At 36.2% G+C, this 19,476-nt stretch overlaps 2 protein-coding genes across 2 annotated transcripts in view; one reads left to right on the top strand and one right to left on the bottom strand.

Annotated features, from left to right (window-relative positions):
• Positions 1-17,454, top strand: part of LOC106626964 (poly(A) RNA polymerase gld-2 homolog B) — a 39,090-nt gene extending 21,636 nt beyond the window's left edge. Inside the window, exon 11 of the mRNA XM_070110340.1 lies at positions 15,641-17,454. The gene's annotated coding sequence lies outside the window, so the exon portion shown is untranslated. The remainder of the gene's footprint in view (positions 1-15,640) is intronic.
• On the bottom strand, positions 4,384-7,559 carry LOC138857526 (uncharacterized; the record flags this gene model as incomplete). Its single annotated transcript, XM_070110317.1, has 3 exons — positions 4,384-5,041; positions 5,106-6,794; positions 7,274-7,559. Coding segments are annotated over 2 exons (774 nt in total), but the record flags the coding sequence as incomplete, so codon positions are not given.
• Positions 17,455-19,476: the final 2,022 nt, after the last annotated feature.

Here is a 19,476-nt window from a genome sequence, read left to right as displayed (position 1 = left end):
TAATAAAGCACCTTCTCGCTTCCAAGAGAGCGGACATTACTTTCTCCGAACCCTCCAACACGACGTTGGTTTTAACATCCGGCGCCACCTTCCAGGGGCGACTGACCAACCTAACATCGGATTTCTTTGCCTCAGGACTGATATTAATATTGAAGAGTTCTTCCATGAATTCATCAGGGGAGATCTCAGTGTGTACACCTTGCACCATCGCCCTTTATCGGCCTAACCTCGTGGATCCTTACGCCGAGTGAAGGACCCACCTCCTTAACCACCTTTTTTATGACTTCCTTGGAGGAAGTTGCAGGCCCCTTGCTCCTCACCACAACCGACCAGGTTTCTACTGGCTTCGGCGACATCGGCGCTATTGCCTCCAGCACGGGTGCAGGAGGGGCAGGCGCCGAAGTCGCGGTCCCCCACAACCTCCCTTAAGGGCATCCACCTGCCCGTGAAGATGCGCGTTCTCCGCTATTATTGTCATAAGGAGTGCCTCGTACTTCGAGGCAAGCTCCATAAGACCCTTCATGTCGGAAAGCTCCATGTTTTTCCCCCCGAAAACCACCGCACTAACCTCAGCTGTTACAGCTTTCATAGCTGCAACATGGCTGATAGCACCACCCCCAACAACACCCCCCTTATTTGCAATAAACACCCCTTTATTACCTTTGCTCTTTTCTTCTCGCTTTCGGCTTCCTCCTGCCTCCTTTTCTGCATTCTTCGCTGCTCCGGCTACGGGTTTTGCCGCTCCCGTCTCGCTGGCGCTCTCACACGACCTCCCCAACGGTGGAGAGCCCAAGCTAGCCTTTCTGCGCGGTGGAGGCTTCAGCGGTTGCTCCACTTCCTCTTCGCCCTCCGATGACGCTGCCGTAATCATTACGGGGTCAGAGTCATCGCTCTCGGCGGGTGCCTTCGCTCTTCGCCTTCGTGGTGGAGACATTTTTCTCCGACCGACGGGACACTCGCGATCGCGTACCTGCACTACACAACACGAAATACTCGCGATCTAGTTTGTAATCGCACTACAACAATGTTGTCAGTGGCCTTCAAGTTTATTGCGGTCCACACAAAACCGGTGCCTGAACTGTTCGTAAACAATACGGTCACTGTCCTTCGTTATACACTCAAACCAGGCAGTTACACTGTCTATTGTTCATAAGTAATTACCCGCGGTAATGCTTTGTTTTTGATTGTTTGGATTGTCACTATTACACTCGCACTGCAATTTTTCACAAGCAAATACTCGCCGTAATACTTTCTTTGTCTCTGGCCTTCGATTTAACTCGCGCCAGGCAATTAGATTTCTCGTTGGGGAAGACGAAGTTAACATAGGCACCATAGAATCATCCGCGTCAGCCATTTCATCGCGGTAACCTCATTACCTTCGTCGTCTAATGCACTACAATACCGTTCATCTTACAAAGTCCTCGTAACACTTCACACAAATTCGTTACAGCCATCGAACTGTACTTCACCATTTTTAGATTTAACGTACGCGCTAGTTAATATCGTTTACACGATATGAGTCATTAAAAATATACTTTTGAGCTGCACCGAAATGTGTACCCCTTATTGATGGATTATTATTATTGTATTGTTGACGCTGTTGAGAGTTATCCTTTGATTGTGTTGGTCGTTATGCTGAACTGTTGAACGCATGTTTTGGTGGGAATCATCTACTTCCATCGGTTCTGGACGTGGTTGGTGTTGGCTACGGATTCGTACATTAGCATTGTACCTTCTTTCTTCGTTGTATCTTCTCGATGTAGGTCCAGTTTGTGATGATAATGTGTTGCCTCAAACTGCATGTGTGCGTTATCGCGATATATTGTGCTTGCAATCGCATATAGTTTTGTTGTCAGTTTAGGATGATAATCTTATATCAATTCTGGGTAACTGATCTTGAGTTAAATAAAAGAAACAAGCAAGCTTCTTTGCTCAGATTTTCATTTAGGCTGAATTTTTATTTTTCAATTTGGTATTTCTTACATTCTAATTTGATGTGCACGGAGACACTTGTACAAGTTAGGTTTTCTTTGGTTAAAACCAGTAAAAAAATATAAAAATATATTTTTTAGTGAAGCATAGCTTCTTTATTGAGTGGTATCTTAATTAACACTATATCTTAATTCTATTTTTACTTAACATTAAGCTTAACTTCTAAAGCAGCGCTGCCGCTGTTGTTTATGGGAAACGGTTGACATTCCGTTCCCACAGGAAACTAGTGTTTGGTCAGCACTTTTCAATTGCGCGTGCAATATGGCCTTCAGGTGAAGAGTCGTATTGCACTTTACGTTTAATTTGAGAGTTTGGTATTATTAGGGAGGGATAGCTTATTTGGTGCTAACTTACATAGGTTTAGTTATATTTATTATGTGGTGTTGTGAGTGTATATCAATATGTGACTATATGCAGTTTCCAAATCTTTGTAATACGATTTACTGACCTCACTGTAGAACTCAGATAATATTCTTTTTCCTTGAATATTTTTTTTCATTTTCTCCAGCAATACATATGTATAATGGTCGGCTTATGTTATTTTTTGTTATAATTCCGTTTATGCGGTAGCGACGGTGTTGTCGACTACCCAATTGCTTTCAGTTATTTTAAATAAACACCATTTGAGTTCCGTTCTAAAACTGATTTATTAAAATTACATTTCCCTTGTTTATAACCTACTTTTACTATTCCGCTACTGCCATTGACGCTGCTTTTCTAAATTTCTGCTGAAGTCTAAGCTTGTGCAAGGTATTGCGTTACATCCACCGGTCACCCGGTCGATGGCTACTGCAAGGTGTTGAATCGCGGCTTTTGGTTATACAGTTCATTTAAATCATGCGCGATCAAACTGCATACATTGCAGTTTTGGCAGCTCAAAAGACTAGCTTAGTTAACTATTGTTAACTTACATACGTTCGAAATATTCTCTTCGTTATCATCGGTGTTCGAGTTTACGGTTTCAAGTGGATCATAATTTTCCGTATTGTCGATTTCCATATCCAGAATTTCTTGATCATCTTCAGAACATTCTGCATCGATATCATTTATTTTCTCCAATAATACATTCGCACTCCTCAAACGTCTTGACATTTTCGGACAAATATTCAATGGAAAAAATAAAAACTAAAATATGAAAATGTAAATCAATATACAGTGTATTACAAAAATAAGTATGCACTATGTATGTGTGTAAAAAAAGTCATATCAATTGCAAAATAAAAATAAAACTTTTCGTTTTTTTTTACAATAACAATTACACATAACATCGCCTTCTTGAGTATAATAGATCGATGGCATTCACATTTCCCGTTATAAAGAACCGTTTGATTTTCTCACAAAAAATTACGTCACATAAATATGTATGCAATTTACCATTTCAGTATGTTTTCGTTTAAATAGTTGTAATAAAATTTTAGCCGTAATTTAATTTAAACTTTGATCAAGGCGTCGCGCGGAAGAGAACTATCACAAGATTTAAAAGATGTTATAATAAAACTACATAAAGAACAAAAAAGTCAGAGGCAAATTGGAAAAATAACAAATAAAAGTAGTTCAAATATACAAATATATAATGCAATACAAAAAATAAGGAAAGATCTCGGCGGCCAAAAATATTTGATGCAAACGAGTGGCGTATTATAACACGCGAGATACAGGTGAACCCAAAGAAGAGTGCACCAAAAGTGAGTACAGAGATTGAAAACGAGACTAGTAAAACCGGCAATCCCCAGACTATTCGTCGAGTACTGTATGATGCTGGGCTACCATGGTCGTAATGTCCGCAAAAAGCCATTCATAGCAACACTAACAGACAAAAAAAATTGAAATTTGTGAATGAGCACGAAAAAAGGGCCGAACATTTTTGGAATTCTGTAATTTTCTCGGACGAAAGTAAATACAATATTTTTGGCTCGGATGGACATGAAACAGTTTGGAGAAAAGTGAATACTGAGCTTGAACCATGTAATATGACTGCCACGGTAAAACATGGTGATGGGTCGCTCATGGTGTGGGGATGTATGGCAGCATCTGGAGTTGGTAATCTTGTGTTCATGGAGCATACAATGAGCAAATATGATTACCTTATCATTTTAAAAGCAAAGCGGCTAGATTGGGACTTGAAGGATCATTTGTCTTCCCACACGACAATGATCCAAAACACACCGCTCGCATCGTTAAGGAATGGCTTCTTTACAAGACACCCAAACAATTAAAAACACCCGCCCAATCTCCTGAAGTCAATCCTATCGAGCATTTGTGGGATTATTTAGAAAGAAAAATCAGAAGACACCAAAAAACCAGGAAAGAATCTTTGAAAGCTGCGTTAATCAAAGAATGGAGCAAGATTCCACCTTCTGTGACCCAAAAAAAAAAAATTAACAAAACATTAAATTTATTTCAAAATCAACGCATTCAAAGGGTAATTTATTTTTAAGCCAAGTAATTGGAAGCTTCAAATTGATTGGGAAGTTACAAAATAGTTATTTTTTTTTTTTTTGAACAAGTGATTTGTCTCGTTCATTAAAGAGAATTTGCTCAATGTTTATTATGTTATCATTGTCATTTAAATACTGCTTCAGTATAAACAAGGCATGCAGCGCTTCTTATCTGCTAGGCTGCATGGCACTATCTGCAGAGTTTTCTTCAATTTCATCTTCTTGTATTTCATTTATTATATCATCTCCGTTTGCAGCTCCGAAACAGTTCTCTTTTTCTAAATCAACTATGTTTTTAAAAAAAGTTTCGTAGTCTACAGTCTCTCAAACATCTGAAGCAAAGCCATCGGTTCCACAATATACTTGTACATCACTTGAATTAATATCATCTAATGAGTCTGCCACATGGATTCCATCGTGAATTCCAGCCTTTTTAAAACAATTTTGAATTGTTTGTGGAGTGACAAGCCACCATGTGCGTTTGATGATATACAAAGCCCTCAAAATAAAGATGCTTTTTAAAAATTTAGCCATTATTCCGCCCTCTGCAGCTAAAATTTGTTTGCGGACTAGGCACTTTCTGTAATGTGATTTGAAGGACTGGATAATTCCTGTAACATATAAAAAAAAGAAAAAAATATTTCGTATGAACTAAAATTGGCAAATATAACATACCTTGGTCCAAAGGTTGAATTAAACTTGTAGTACAAGGTGGCATAAATACAATTTCAATGCTTTTTGGTTCAAAATCTAATTTGTGGTATGAAGCATTATCAATTAAGAGTAATATCTTTTTATTTTTTATGGTAAACTTATCATCTAGCTCTTTTATAATTTCTCTCCATATAGTACTGGTTATCCACGCTTTTTTATTAAATTTGTACGGGATAGGAATGATCCCTAAAACATCTTGGGTTCTTATATTTGCCGATTGCATACACATATTTGTTTGTACCAATACAGTTGGTTATAAAAAGCAATGTGATTCTCTCTTTTGGCGTCTTAAACCCGCTGGATGCTTGGCTTCCCGCAACGTAGGACCCAGTAGGCAGAGCTTTATAAAAAATACCCGTCTCGTCAGCGTTATAAATATCTTCTAACGCATACTTTTGTAGTAAAAGTGGGAGCACATTTGCTTAAATTCTTCAGCCGATTGACTATCCGCGGAAGCAGCTTCACCGTGATGTTTTCTAAAATGTATATTTTCGTTTTTTTTCCACCTTTGGAGCCAGCCCGGACTAGGTTTAAAATCAGGTATACCCAATTTTATAGCAAACTGCTGTGCTTTTTCAGAAATCACTGGACCAGTTACTCGGGCGTTGGTCTCCATCATTTGATTGAACCACATCGACATTGATTTATTAAGCGATTCATATTTTGACTTTCTGGCTCTTTTTTGTTCCAAGTTTCTACAAATGTAACTTTTCTGGTTAATTTCCTCTGATTTCTTAAAAATTTTTGAAAGAGTGCTGCTTGCGATATTAAACTTTTTTGTTATTTCGCTCCGGGTTTTGCCACTTTTCATTTCTTCCAATATTTTAATTTTTGTTTTTAGGGACAAAGTATATTATATAATATTTAGAAAATTATGCAAAACAGCTGTTTTCCAAATGTCATAATATCAGCGTTGCCACGTATAGGTTTCAATGCTTTCAAGGAAAAGTATTGTCAGCATAACATTTTACAATTTTTTCTATTAAGAGGTTTTTTTTATAGAGGTAGACAAGTTTTCGTTATGAAAAAATTTTTCTTTTATCCGGTTTTTTCTTATAAGCGGTCTTCTTTTAAGCGGTCTTTTTTGGTTGAAAATACTTCAATGGTTCACGGTGTTTTTAATTTGTTTCTTATATACGATATTTTCTTATAAGCGGGTTTCTTATATGCGGGGTGCACTATAATTTAAATTTAGTGGACTGTTTGTGTATGTTATGAATATTCTACTTGTGATTAGGAATATTGACAATGATTCTATCAGTACTGTGCTGGTACATTTATAACGGCAATATAGTATTGAAAGGCATAATATTATAATTATTATTAACACTAAAGAGAGGTGTCCGCTATGATTTCTTAAATTTAATTCCCTTAAATTTAGTTCGTTGTTGGTGATCTTCACAATGTCTTCCCGTAGCTTTCTTTGATCTTCTTTATTGATTATACTGCTTATTTGAAGAGTTGTTATGTCGTCTTCTGCTATTTCCTTTATAGTTGTCACAATCGGGTCCAGCTTCGGACTTATGTCGCTCTGCATCTTAAATATTTGCATGCCGAATACGGTGATACCTTCATATCTTGCTGTACAGCCCGTTTTGAGTGAAAGAATCGGAATAAACAATATCTGAGTTTTGCCTTTTTGACAGTCTGCTTTTTAATAATACTGAAAGTTCGCATGTTTGATCTAAAGCAGGTTGCCATGGTGATTTTCCTTTGCATATTAAATGGTTGTTATGACTTTTTGCACACCTATTTAATTCTGCTTGTGATATTAAAAAGTATGAATTAGGTCCACAGTTGTCAACTAAAAATTCTTTTCTTAGTTTTGCTCTTAATATTCTTCCATTGTATTCATATGGAAGTACTATTAATTAGTTCCGCCTTTATGACTAATTTTTTGTCCACAATAAATTCACGTGTTTTCATCAAATTATATATAAGGTTGTCATATATCTCCCTTCCGCTTTTTTGCTCTTCATTCAATGCTTTATAAAAAGTGTTACAGTGATCGGATTTAGTTAAAATATGTTTATATCCCTCAGTTGTGTGTTGGTTTGGTCATTTATGTTCTCTTTTTCTTCTATAATGCATTTTTCAAACAGCACATCACGGGGAAGAGAACGGTCAGTAATTTCGGGCTCTTTTTGTAATTTCTTTTTCACAATTGTTAAGCTTCTGGAAATGTTCTCGAGTTATCTCTTCGTACATGTCCTCAAATTCTTCATTAATGAAGTCTGATTTATTGTGACAATTTTGAATGTCAAGAAAGATAGTTTCCATATACTTTTTGTGAATATTGCTGTTTTGTTCTTTCATACTAAGATCATCCATTATTCTTCTGAGGTTTTCAATTTTCCTCATGAAAATGGAAGTTTTTTTATCTAAGCCGTGGGGTTGAACTTGAACTTCTTGATTTGTTCATCATAGTGGCAAAACTACGTTTAGTTCTAAAACGGCTTATGTGATCAATTAAAACTGCGGGAATATACACCCGTCTTATTGTTTTTTTTTTTTAATTTGCCTGTATTTTTATTAACAGCAGGGCTTATTTTGGCTGAGCTCTTTATTAATACTCGAAGGACAAAATGTATAAAATCAATGAAGATTCCTAAATGTCTTACCGCTGGTGGGGGACAGAAACCGACTTTCTTGAGTTGAGAATATTTTCATTCTGATTTTATTTTAATTTTGTTTGTTCTTATATACTATTTTAATTGTAGTGTATGTGTTCGTATGTTATCTATTTTATGTGATATGTGACATGGGTTTCTTATTTGTGTGTACATATGTATATGCGCTCAAGTGCACATATTTATAGAGCATAAATGTATATCTTAGGTCAACAAGTTATCATATGAATACATCTTAACCTAAGTAAATATGTTTGTATTTTTAATTATATGTTTATATGTTTGTTTATGTATATACGATTATGTACGTTTTGTACTACCTCAGCATATCAAAAATAACCATGTTCAAAGATATTTGAACATATTGCGGAGGGAAAATATTTTAGTGGACTGTACTTTTGTATAATGATTGGTATTTCATGTTTTTACTAACACTTAAACTAATAAATATTACTGCTATGCACCGAGTAAATGATGTCCCTTGGCACCAACACACATGTTCATATTTGAACAAGAAAAGTCATAAAGTTTATAGGCGATTCGCTTACATTGAATGTAGGAAATGCCAATTGGATTAGAAATAGTGTTCACATCATCAGAATTGTTTACATTTACATAACTTACAAAATATTTATCGCTTTTAATTATGTGTTCTGTAAAGCCACTATCTAAAATCCAATTAATTACATTATCATAATCGCTTGAGTTTTCATATTCGTATCTATTTACTTGGTTTACCTCAGGGTGGTGCACTTGAGTTGATCATGCTGCGCTCGATTCGTTTCCTGGAGATTGATTTGAAAAATCGTTAGTTTGTTGGTAGGGTCTTCTTCCTCTTCCGTAACTTTCTGTGATCCTTTACTTCTGTCATAGCCTCCCGATGATCTGCTACTGAGGTGACCTCGTTGCCCTCTTGCTTAATTATATGTAGGGTTTTCCTTTAAAATCCAATGTAAATATTAAAATACACAACACAAGTATTGTTCACAGTTTATTTTATAATAACTCCTATAAAATATACACGTCCGTTCGCCGCGATGGTTACAATACTTCTTTCTTATATGCTAAAAACTAGATTAGATTAATTTTGAGGTATGCACCGCGACCTATGGTCTATTGTGCCCTCCCCTAAGTCATATCGTATCATCTAGGACCAGCATGTTGATAAATTCCAAAATTCTGCTGGGTGCTAGTGAGGCGATACAATCCCTGTGTGGAAACATGGATCCCAGGGTCTTGATTCTGCGTCTGCAGACTGCTGTGCAGTTCATCAGCAGATGTTCAGGGGTTTCCGGCTCTATGTCGCAGAACCGGCAGTTTGCAGAAGAGGCTATACCCATGTTGAAGAGGTGCTTCTTGAGCCTGCAGTGGCCGGTGTAGAATGCTACCAGTAGCCGGAATTTTTTCCTTGGGAGATTAATTATGGCTTTGAACCGCTTGAAGTCGTAACCCCCCATTAGCAGTCTGGCATGGTGCATACCCTGGAGTTGTTGCCAATGTATCTCCCTGTCTGCTCTTTCCTCCCTACGGAGGAGCTCTTTGATGGTATGTGGACCAACCGCTATGAATGGTTCCGGTCCTACCATTTTTGTAGAGGCTACAGAGCGGGCCAACTTATCAGCTAGTTCGTTCCCAGCTATACCCCTATGGCCAGGCACCCAGATAAGGTGCACTCGGTTGTGCTCCGATAGGCTGTTCAGCCGTTCTATACACTCCATCACTAGACGAGATCTGACCTCATAGGCAGAGATCGCTCTTAGTGCCGCCTGACTATCGCAGAGTATAGCAATACTCTTATTGCGATAGTTGCGTTGGAGGGTTATCCCTACACACCGACTTATAGCATAGACCTCGGATGGAAAATGCTAGGGAAACTTCCCATGGAAATGGAGAGTTTGGTGCTTGGCCCAGCGACACCTGCACCAATCCCCTCTTCCGTTTTAGACCCGTCGGCAGTGCCGGTTTTAGTACTACCAGCGCCCTGGGCGAGATTTCTACGGCGCCCCCTAACTGCAATTTAAACCCATACGAAAAAAGGCGAAGGATAATAATGAAATAACCATTTATGAAAAGAAATAAACATTTATTAAAAAAACTAATAAAATTTTACTTTTCTAGCCTTTCTATCGCCGAACTCTTTTATTAAGTTATCAAAGTCGATGTTTTCAGCAATTTAATTTTCGATATTGTCGATCGCAGATAGGTTTTTATCAGCTTAAGGTTAGAAAAACTCCTCTCTCCACTAGCAACCGTTACGGGAATAGTTAATAATATTCGTAATGATATCCAAACATTTGAATATAGTTCTTGTAAGTTGCGGTCTTGATAAAATTTAAAACAAAAACAGGAGTAACCACTTTCTGATCAGGCAAAAACGATTTCAGACTTACGAGTTCATCGCACAACATACATCCATCTATATCTGATTTGGAATTTACATTTAATTTCAATTGAAGATCACTACAGAGTTTGATAAGGTCGTGTTTTTCTGGAATCTGTTTTAAATTGTACCAAAAAAGAGATTGGCTCTATGCAGGTGGCATCATTAGAAAGTTTCTCTCCTGTTATGGTCATTAAACGTATGCCGACTTTTGAAACGTTCTAGCCATCCCTTACTAGCCACAAACTCATCTTTTTTAGTTATTTCTTTATAAAAATATTTAGCTTTCATTGCCAACATGAATCCCGAAATGGAGGAATGCCTATTTCTTTCCTGAAGAAACCACATGTATAAAGCTTCTTCCACTTCTGGATGTTCAGCTTTCTTGAGTGTCTGTCTCTTGCCTGGCCCACAGTCAGTAGTTGACACAAACTGTTTAATCTTCTCGTGGTATTTTTTAATGTCATAAATTGTAGATCGGCCTACCCCGTATTCACTTGCTAAACTACTGAAAGATTCATTACGATTTAGGCGGTCTAAAATATCACATTTTTCTTTAATTGTCAGTGTTTTGTGCTTTCGCTTTTGAGCTTGTGACGACATTACTAGGTACGTATATCTACGTATATCACGCACCACTCTTCATCGGCTGTAGTCAAATTCAAACTAAGCAATCGGAATCAAAACAATACCCTACGCGTCGAGCACAATAATGATGGTCCGTACAAGTTGTAACTTGTTCAATCATGCATTAGCGAAATATGTATGTCGGATTACAGGGGGTGCCGGATTAGACAGGGGCCGAATTACCGGGGGTCCACTGTATATCGACCGTTACTGTGCTATGATGGACGCTTCGTTCTTTCGTTCAGTCAGTAGTGCCAATTTCGTATTTGTCGAGCTTCCGTATTGTTCCTACATATATTGTGTTCCTCTGAGTGAATGCCACTCTACGAATTTCGCACTTACGTTTGGAGATATTCGAATTGCATGATAGCAATTTTGTAACCTTCCCGAAAAAACAGTATATGATGGATTGCGTGATAGGGCTGAGTATATATAATATATAGCTGTTTTCACTTAAATTGTTATTTTAAAATTAAAATTCTGTTGATTGTTAATACAGTTTACTTTGCTTCATTCAGACAACAGTGATGTGGCTGCTATGTCATACAAGAATACAAGTAACTGCAAGCTAAATTTCACTTACGATACCCCTGTGGCATCAAGTGAACTACTGTGATCTCTTAAAATATTTCTTTTAATTTTTTCGTTGCTTTCTTGCTCCAATAAAATAAAAGCTAAAATAGCGGAACGCATTGTCAACTTTAATAGACTTCCAGACACGAACAGCTGATTCGTATATTGGTTGTACATATGTATATTCGAAAATATGAAAATCCAATCAGATTCTGCACCACCATTAAAAATTTGAATAAGATTCGATTAAAACAAAATCCGTTTGTTGGTTTCTCACCTGTCTTCACGACTTTATTTTTAGCACTGACCAAAATCCGTGAAAACAGGCAATTATTTGCCTGATTGTCAAACAGGCACATGTACCGAAAAAGTAATAACAAATTGATGCGAATATTAAACATATCAATTACAATTAAATTATTTTCTTATAGGTTCTTAATGGTTCAACTGAGCGTGGTTAGAAAGTTATGTAAAACCCCTAAATAAGCTTCGGCCACACCGTTGTCAAAAAATTGTTTTAGGGGGAGTTTATACATCCACTTGCAAGACCGAAAATTTTTTTCGTATTTTTGTGAATTTTTTTTGAAACGGCATTTTATTTTACGGCTTTAAAAAAATATAAACATAAAGAGAATTTAATTTAGTTTTAGAATCAGCGATTAATTTTTAAAAATATTGGATCCCCTTGTTCCTATAGCTGATCTCCAGAAGAACCTTCGGAAAAAGGTGTCTGGCGTCAAATTATCTCTGAATACAGCGTTTCGAGAAAAACACTGAGTTAAAAATACGTTCATATCCCCAAAACTATTTATCGGATCAACTTGAAATTTTCGGAGAATTTTCTCAAATACATGTACATTTGAAAAATGTAAAAAAAAATGTTGATGCAAAAATATCTTTCAAGCAAGCAGTTTGTTTGGTTTACGAGCAAAACTCGTTATATATTTTAATAACAATAGATTCCAATTCAAATTTAAGAATAGGTATTGATTTCTTAAAATAATTATGAATTATATGACACAAACAACCAATACCATAATTTAATATTTTTTTTTTTTGTATAATTTTCTTTTTTCAATTCAACACTTTTCTTTACTCCAAAATTTACGTTTGCGTTATAAGCACGAAAGCTAGTTATATTTTTTTAAATCAAAAATATCGTAACATTAATTTGATACAATTTGCAATATTTCCTGATAGCTCACAATCTGATTCATAAAAGCTTAAAAGTTAAATGTTCACGCCATTTTGTTTTTTAAAATACCGCATTAATAGAAGCATCTGTTGCGATCGAAAAAGGACTGTCATTTTGAAGGTCATTGATAACCATGTCTGTTGCAAACTTAAGCAGAACGTTAGTACATATCTTTGTTGACTTCGTTTTTCGAACAGTGTGGTATGTAAACTTAGCCTCCGCTAATGCAGTACTCAATTTTCCATCTTTGTTTATCAATAAGTTGGATACTGAAGGCTGGCCGCAAGCTTATTTTGAGCATTTAAGGTGCTTTGTGCTTTTTGAATGCCTACGCACGTCAGTCAATCCACCATTTGCTATCGAAAACTCACCCATGCAAGCAATGCATCTCACCATGGCATTATTGCTGCCTCGCTGCATCCAATAGAATTCGGTTTTCCAACTTTTTTGGAATTTGCATGTGCAACCAGCTGCACGTTTAGGTTTTGTTTTACTACCGTCTGGTAACTCCATGGATAACCACGGTATTTATACAGCAAGTACTCTTATTACATTTGAAGGGAGTGGAATAGGTAGGTAGGTAGGTAGAGTGGCTGTCTTTCGACACACCTAGACCTTTAGGAGGCTCATTGTGATGCCACCGGGACCAAGGTCCCCTCACTCTATTGGTTCCTCTCTGAACTACCCCGTACTTCTGACGAACTTCGTAAGACAAGTTTTATCCGTGCAACGACGTCGTCAAGAAACCCTCGACCGATGACTGCGATTATTTTCCAATCGCATAGAAGATGTTTAAACGTCTCCACCATGGCGTTCCAAGTCTACTTGTATGTCTGCCTATTAGACAGTGGCCTGTTAGTACTCCTACTAGAGTTCTTATACCATTCCGTTTGAATTTTAACAGTCGGCATGTGCGGCTCATATTCCATTAATGCCACGTTTGCCTGCTTGTTGAGCAAGTCAGGAATTGATTGGTCTGTCGATTAATTATCTACAAGTAAACAGAAGCATATAATAATAGTCTTTGCGTGAGAAATAAAAGATTCGTTTGTCTTTTATAAATCGTGGTTTATTAAAGAGCTGCAAGGGAAGAATAAGTTTTATGAAGTGGTTAAAGATACTTATTGAATTGGGGAAGTTGGTGCTGGATCCTCGTTCTTAATCCTTAATGCTGGAATCGTAGTCCTTTGTCCTGGGCACGCTGGAGTTAATTGTGATCGCCACTTGTCTTGTCACTTCGAGTATTTGAAATCAACTGTCCTTGTAGAATGTCAAGCTGTGGCTTTTATACTTTCTTCCGTCACTGATAATTTGATCACTTTGTCATATCACTGTGTCCTCGGACCCATTGCAGGTTTATCGTGCAATAGGATGTCAGATCAGCTAGGATATCAAGCCATTATTTCACTGTCTTAGACGTAATCCTATGAGACAGTAGAGATTTCAAAGCTGCCTGACTATCTGTATATATGAATATATTTCTTGTTGTGATCAAACTCCTTGTCAGTACAAGAATGGTTTCTTTAATTGCTGTGACCTGCCCTTGGAAGACACTACAGTGGTCTGGAAGCCGAAAGGCGGAAATAGATTCAGCTCTGTAGGATTTCGAAAATCCGTGGTTGTGGGAAGAAACAGGAACTTCCTAAGTATCATAGAATGCCCCTTTTTACTGGCGACTAGTAGAGAGGATTCCCTCAGTCTAAGAGCAGACTTTGCTGCCATTTGCTTGCAAAACAGGTCTGTTGCCAGTAAGTGTAAAATTACGTTTGGCACCTAGCTTGACGTTGTTCTGATAGCTGCACTGATGTAAATACTGCCTGCTCTTTGTCGTCACAAGCTATCATCTTTATTTGGCCCTGGTACCATCCGGCATCCGCAGATGACGGGGCGGACCTGGCTTGCTTAGTAGCACTTTCAACGCAACATTCGTCAGTGCGGCTTGCACCCACATCCTCTGGAGATTTTTTCTTCGGAATTTCCCTTATCCAGGACCCCAATGGGAATGAGCTTCTGAGCCACTTCAGCAAAAGATTTTGCGGGCGTCACGCCTTTAGTCCTCAGTCTCTTGGCTGAGTGCTTAGCCTCTTCAGCTGACCAAATCTTCTATCCTAAAAGTAGGCCATTCTCTGGCTGACGCACTACTGGCGGCATCAATTTTGGCATATCTCCCCCTTTCCTCTGCTTAGTGGCCAAGTCTTGGCCACAAGAGTTGGTATGGGCTGCCTCCGCTGCTCTTGCCTTCTTGGAGCCAACTTTAGCTTCGGCTCCTTTAATAGTGCTTGCCTTTGCTCCAGGATCAAGCTTCGCTCCTGTCCTCGCCCCGACTGTTTTTGAGCTCGTACCATACGCTGCTCTCTTCTGGGAACAACTCGCTCCCTCCGGCCATTTACAGGAGATCCAGACTGATTATTCGTTTCATCATTACGATGTTTCATTAATTTTTCTTTGAGCACGTGCATGTGTAATAGTACCAGGTGTATAGTCGTCACTTTCTCAGCTTGTAATAGTTTTGTTAAATTAATAAATGGTTCCAAAAGGTTAATTACTCGATCGAGTAGCTGCTTTTCAATTCTGACCAAACGTTGTGATTGTCCCGTGTCTCCGAGAGTGGAATAATAATATTGCAAAACAAAACGGTGACTCAGTTACATGAAAAGATACCAATGATTGTTTCGAATAACGATATTCAAAATTAAGTACGAATCAGGAAAGGAGGTGAAAACCCCGGACCGTCCTGATCAAATCAGGACGTCTGGCAACTTTAGCTGTTCCTTATTTCATATGGAAATCTTATATAGAAAAAGTGTTGCCCCTTATTAATTTCCTTACAACTAATATTTTCGTGTTGTGCATAAGAAATTTGAACTAACTAAAAACTGGATTGAAATGAAGTAAATGATTTTTAAACTTCAGTAATTTTTCATTTCAACTTTAAATTCTATACAATTATTGTTAAACCCATCGAAACATTGGAGGTGAAAATGTGTTTAGTTGTTAAGTTAAAATGCAAAAATAAAACACTCAGGAAATTACAAGCAAAATTCGAAAATATAAGGGTTTATAAATATATATATATATATATTTTTTACAGAATTAAATAAGCGTTATTTTAAAATATGCTAAGCATAAGGAACCTCGCATCTACTGCAATGAGTTAAAAAATATTTGAGATTCGAAGTTACATATTTGCCGATTAGGTTAATTCCATTATTGAAATATATCAACGCAACAATACAAAATAAACAAAAAAGAAGTCCAAACTGAAGTAGAAAGAAGCGCACAATATATAATATTAAACAATATGTCTCGTTAAATTAAAAGAAAGCAAATTCTATAAATAATAAGTTAATATATAGATGTATCCATTAATGGACACAAACTCACCACCTCAAATTAAAAAAAAAAAACTATAATAATAATAAAAACGAAAATAAAAATAATGATAAAAAGCTATGGAAAGATAATTCACAGTAAAAGAAAACACTAACATTTAATGTCGATGAATCGAATGTAACAAATTACCTGGATGAAAAAATAGTGTTCCAATATTATTGTATTTGTATCTGCCTAATGTTAAGTATCTAATTTTAAAAGCGAAAACAAAAATGTAAAAAAAAATATTAAAAAGTAGAAAAAAGGAAAGCAAAAAATGAGTAATTTGAAGATTTTTGTACCAAAATGAAAAATAAAAAAAAAATAATATATATATTTACACAATGTAATATATTGTATAACTTAAAAACAAAACAAAAGAAAAACTAAATAGTTAAATAAAGTATCAATTGTAATGGCAGTGCATAGTCATGAACTTTGGCTTTACTCATTCAGCCTTTTGGCCCAAGCAAAACATACAAACAATATATCAACTGCTAAGCTAGAAGACCACTTTATGCAATTAACCGAAACCCATAAGAGTTTAAGAATGTTTAAATGTTTAGGGGCAAAAGGCTGCACTAATGCACTGTCAAGAGACGAGTTCATTTGAACCGTCTCAAATACTCTGTACACCTTCTATGAAGGTCTTAGATTAATTTATAACACATTACACCAAATAGCCTTAAACAAACCTTTTTTCAGGATTGAATAAGTTCAGAATTAAAGAATGCAACAAATAAATTAGCTTCCGGTGCTAAAAAATTGTTCCACAAAAGATGTGCAGGTCATGTTGTCAGAAGGAAATTAAAAGCCCTAAAAATTCACACGCAATAATTGTTTGAACAAATTAAATTTGCGGTTATGTACATAGAGATTTCATTGAAGAAACATAGAACGAAAGGTCAAGCAAATAGAGAAAAAAGTATTATTAGATTCGCAAATAATTTGAGACATATAGTATTACATTTAATTAGCGGAAAAGTATATAATTCATAACTGCATAGCTGGGAAGCCTTATTACTTGTGATTGTATGTATTTGTTAGGCAAAAACTTTAATTCTAATAATTTTATACATTGTTTTCTTTTCTTTTTTTTTTTTTGTTTTTTGTTTACATATGTATATGGAAACTCGGTCTAATGCTTATATTTTGCTGCACATCTTTTTAATAATTTTATACTCAGCGTGAATTTGCACGATTGTACAATTGCCATTATTGTTACGTTTTCTATGTATCCTTTTATAAAAGGCGAAGTAATTAATAATGATAAAATTTGTTGCGAAAATCAACGGCATAGTTTTTAACACTAGTAAAAATCTCAAATGTAAATTAAATTATAAATCAATTCACACATGCACCGCTTAATTAATAGGTATATATCATTGCCTCATCTCCTTTTCACCCGCCATATTTTTTTCCAACCACCACTCTTTCTGCTCTCCACTCCCATACTTCCGCACAACCACCCAAAACTTCACTTTGCCCAATAACCGAGGGAAAATGCTTAACACTGCTCTGACACTTATATTATCTTATCGGTTTGTCTATGTAACTATTGATAGAGTCAACAGAGAAAGAAAACATAATAAATGCATTGTTCCAATCTAACAAGAGCAAACTAAAAAAATTAACGAATTTTATTTACTGAAATAAATGAACAACGGTAAGGTTAAAAAATTATTTAAAAATCTTTGTATATACATTACATACATATGTGTTCATGCAATTACCTTTTACGTAAATTAACATCAATTTTCAGACCATATGGAGAATATTTTCAGGTTGCGAGAGAATTCAATATTCATTATTCTACAAAATTATGGCATATAATCACTTTGTCTGATATATTTATAGTAAAATCAATCTAACTAGGTATATTCATCACATAAGTGCTGGGGGGCTTGTTCACCAAAGGACGAAATTTAAAATATTGATAATATATCTCAAAGATTGAAATGTGGTCCTGGGAACTTGAACATTTTTGGAAACGCATATTGTGCAAAGTTTTATTCCGATGTTTCCGAGGTGTCATCAAAATTTCTCAATTTGTATTCAAGTTATCGCTGGCACGAAGAGGCAGATGGACGGAGATTCACTCACCATTTAATTTATCTTGCTATCCTGAACATTTATATACAGCATTACCATACCATGTTTCCACCTCCGTCTTTAAAAAATTTGTAGTGAAATGCTGCAGTTTTCCAACAAAGTTTACCTTGAATTCGTCTGCCCATAGTACATTACGGCATTTTCTTTTAAATTTAGACAAACCACTACATTGAAGTCCTATCTCCTCCCTATTATTATTACAGCAGTTGACTTGAATGGACCCCGCAATTCTTTAAAATTATCGTCTGCACTTGCAGTTTTGCGGGATAACCCTCGATAATGCAATTCGCACCAACAATATGAACAGAAATCTGTCAGCAATTCTGACACTACTAAAATGTGGTATTCTTGTATAAAAACTTACAAATTTATACAAAGAATTATATAAACAAGAGCCTAAATTTAATATCTTGAGTTGGTGTGGAAAACGTTAACCAGAAGATCGAAATTCTTTATATTAGGGAAACGATTCAGTGGTATAATCTTCAAGAAAACTTGTCCAATCTAATTTCATTAAAATATCACACATTATAACCAACCTGTACGGTTTGAAGTTAGGTGAAAAATCAGAAATCATTGTATATGCTATATTGGGGGCAGAGAAAGGGACGGGCATTCATTTCGATTGGTATGTAGTCTATGGGCGTGGAGGTAATTAATACAAGTATATATGATATAAGCCCAACCGGAAGTTTGAAAATTTATTCGATTTTATCTATTCTTAGCAATGCTACATACTAATATAATGCAATTTGAGTCTCATTAAGCTACACTTACCATCATTAACATATATGACGTAAAGTCAGCCGGATGTTCGAAAATCGTGATATTAGTTATATGGGGGCTAGAGCAAGTTTTCACCCGATATCATCAATTTTAGGCAGAAAGATACATTGATATTAGAATGTGATGTTTTATTTTCACTAAGATAACTCAAGTATTGGCCGATATATATAGTATAATCCGATAACCGGAAATTCGAATATCTTTGTATTAGGCATATGGCGGCTAAGAGAAGTCTTCAACCGATTCAACTCATTTTAACATACAGGCATCAGGAAACGATAAACAATTTTAAATAATACAGATGATTAAACAAATTTTTTTGGTTTTTTTGCAGATAAAGAGACATAACTTCCCAGAATACAGCAGAAAATATATGATTTATTTCAGCAATAGCGACACAATTACAAATAATACACCTAGTTGATATTGCACAAACGAGGAAAACGACGCAATTATCTTATAATTACTTACCGATCCAAACATGATTAGATCCTCGAAATAACAGCCTTTGACCGTGAAAAATCTGAGTCAATTCCGGTATCGTAGAACCGGCCGTTGTGGGAATTGCGAAGAAGTGCGCGAACTATTGTACTTTAGCCGACAATTTATACGGACAAAATGTCAAAAGACTGGTCATCACTTGCTTCATTCGGCGAG

This window comes from Bactrocera oleae, chromosome 5 (genome assembly GCF_042242935.1).
Source record: "Bactrocera oleae isolate idBacOlea1 chromosome 5, idBacOlea1, whole genome shotgun sequence".
Lineage (NCBI taxonomy): Eukaryota > Metazoa > Arthropoda > Insecta > Diptera > Tephritidae > Bactrocera > Bactrocera oleae.
Note: the sequence above shows the minus strand (reverse complement) of the source record. Positions and strands in the feature narration are given on the sequence as shown.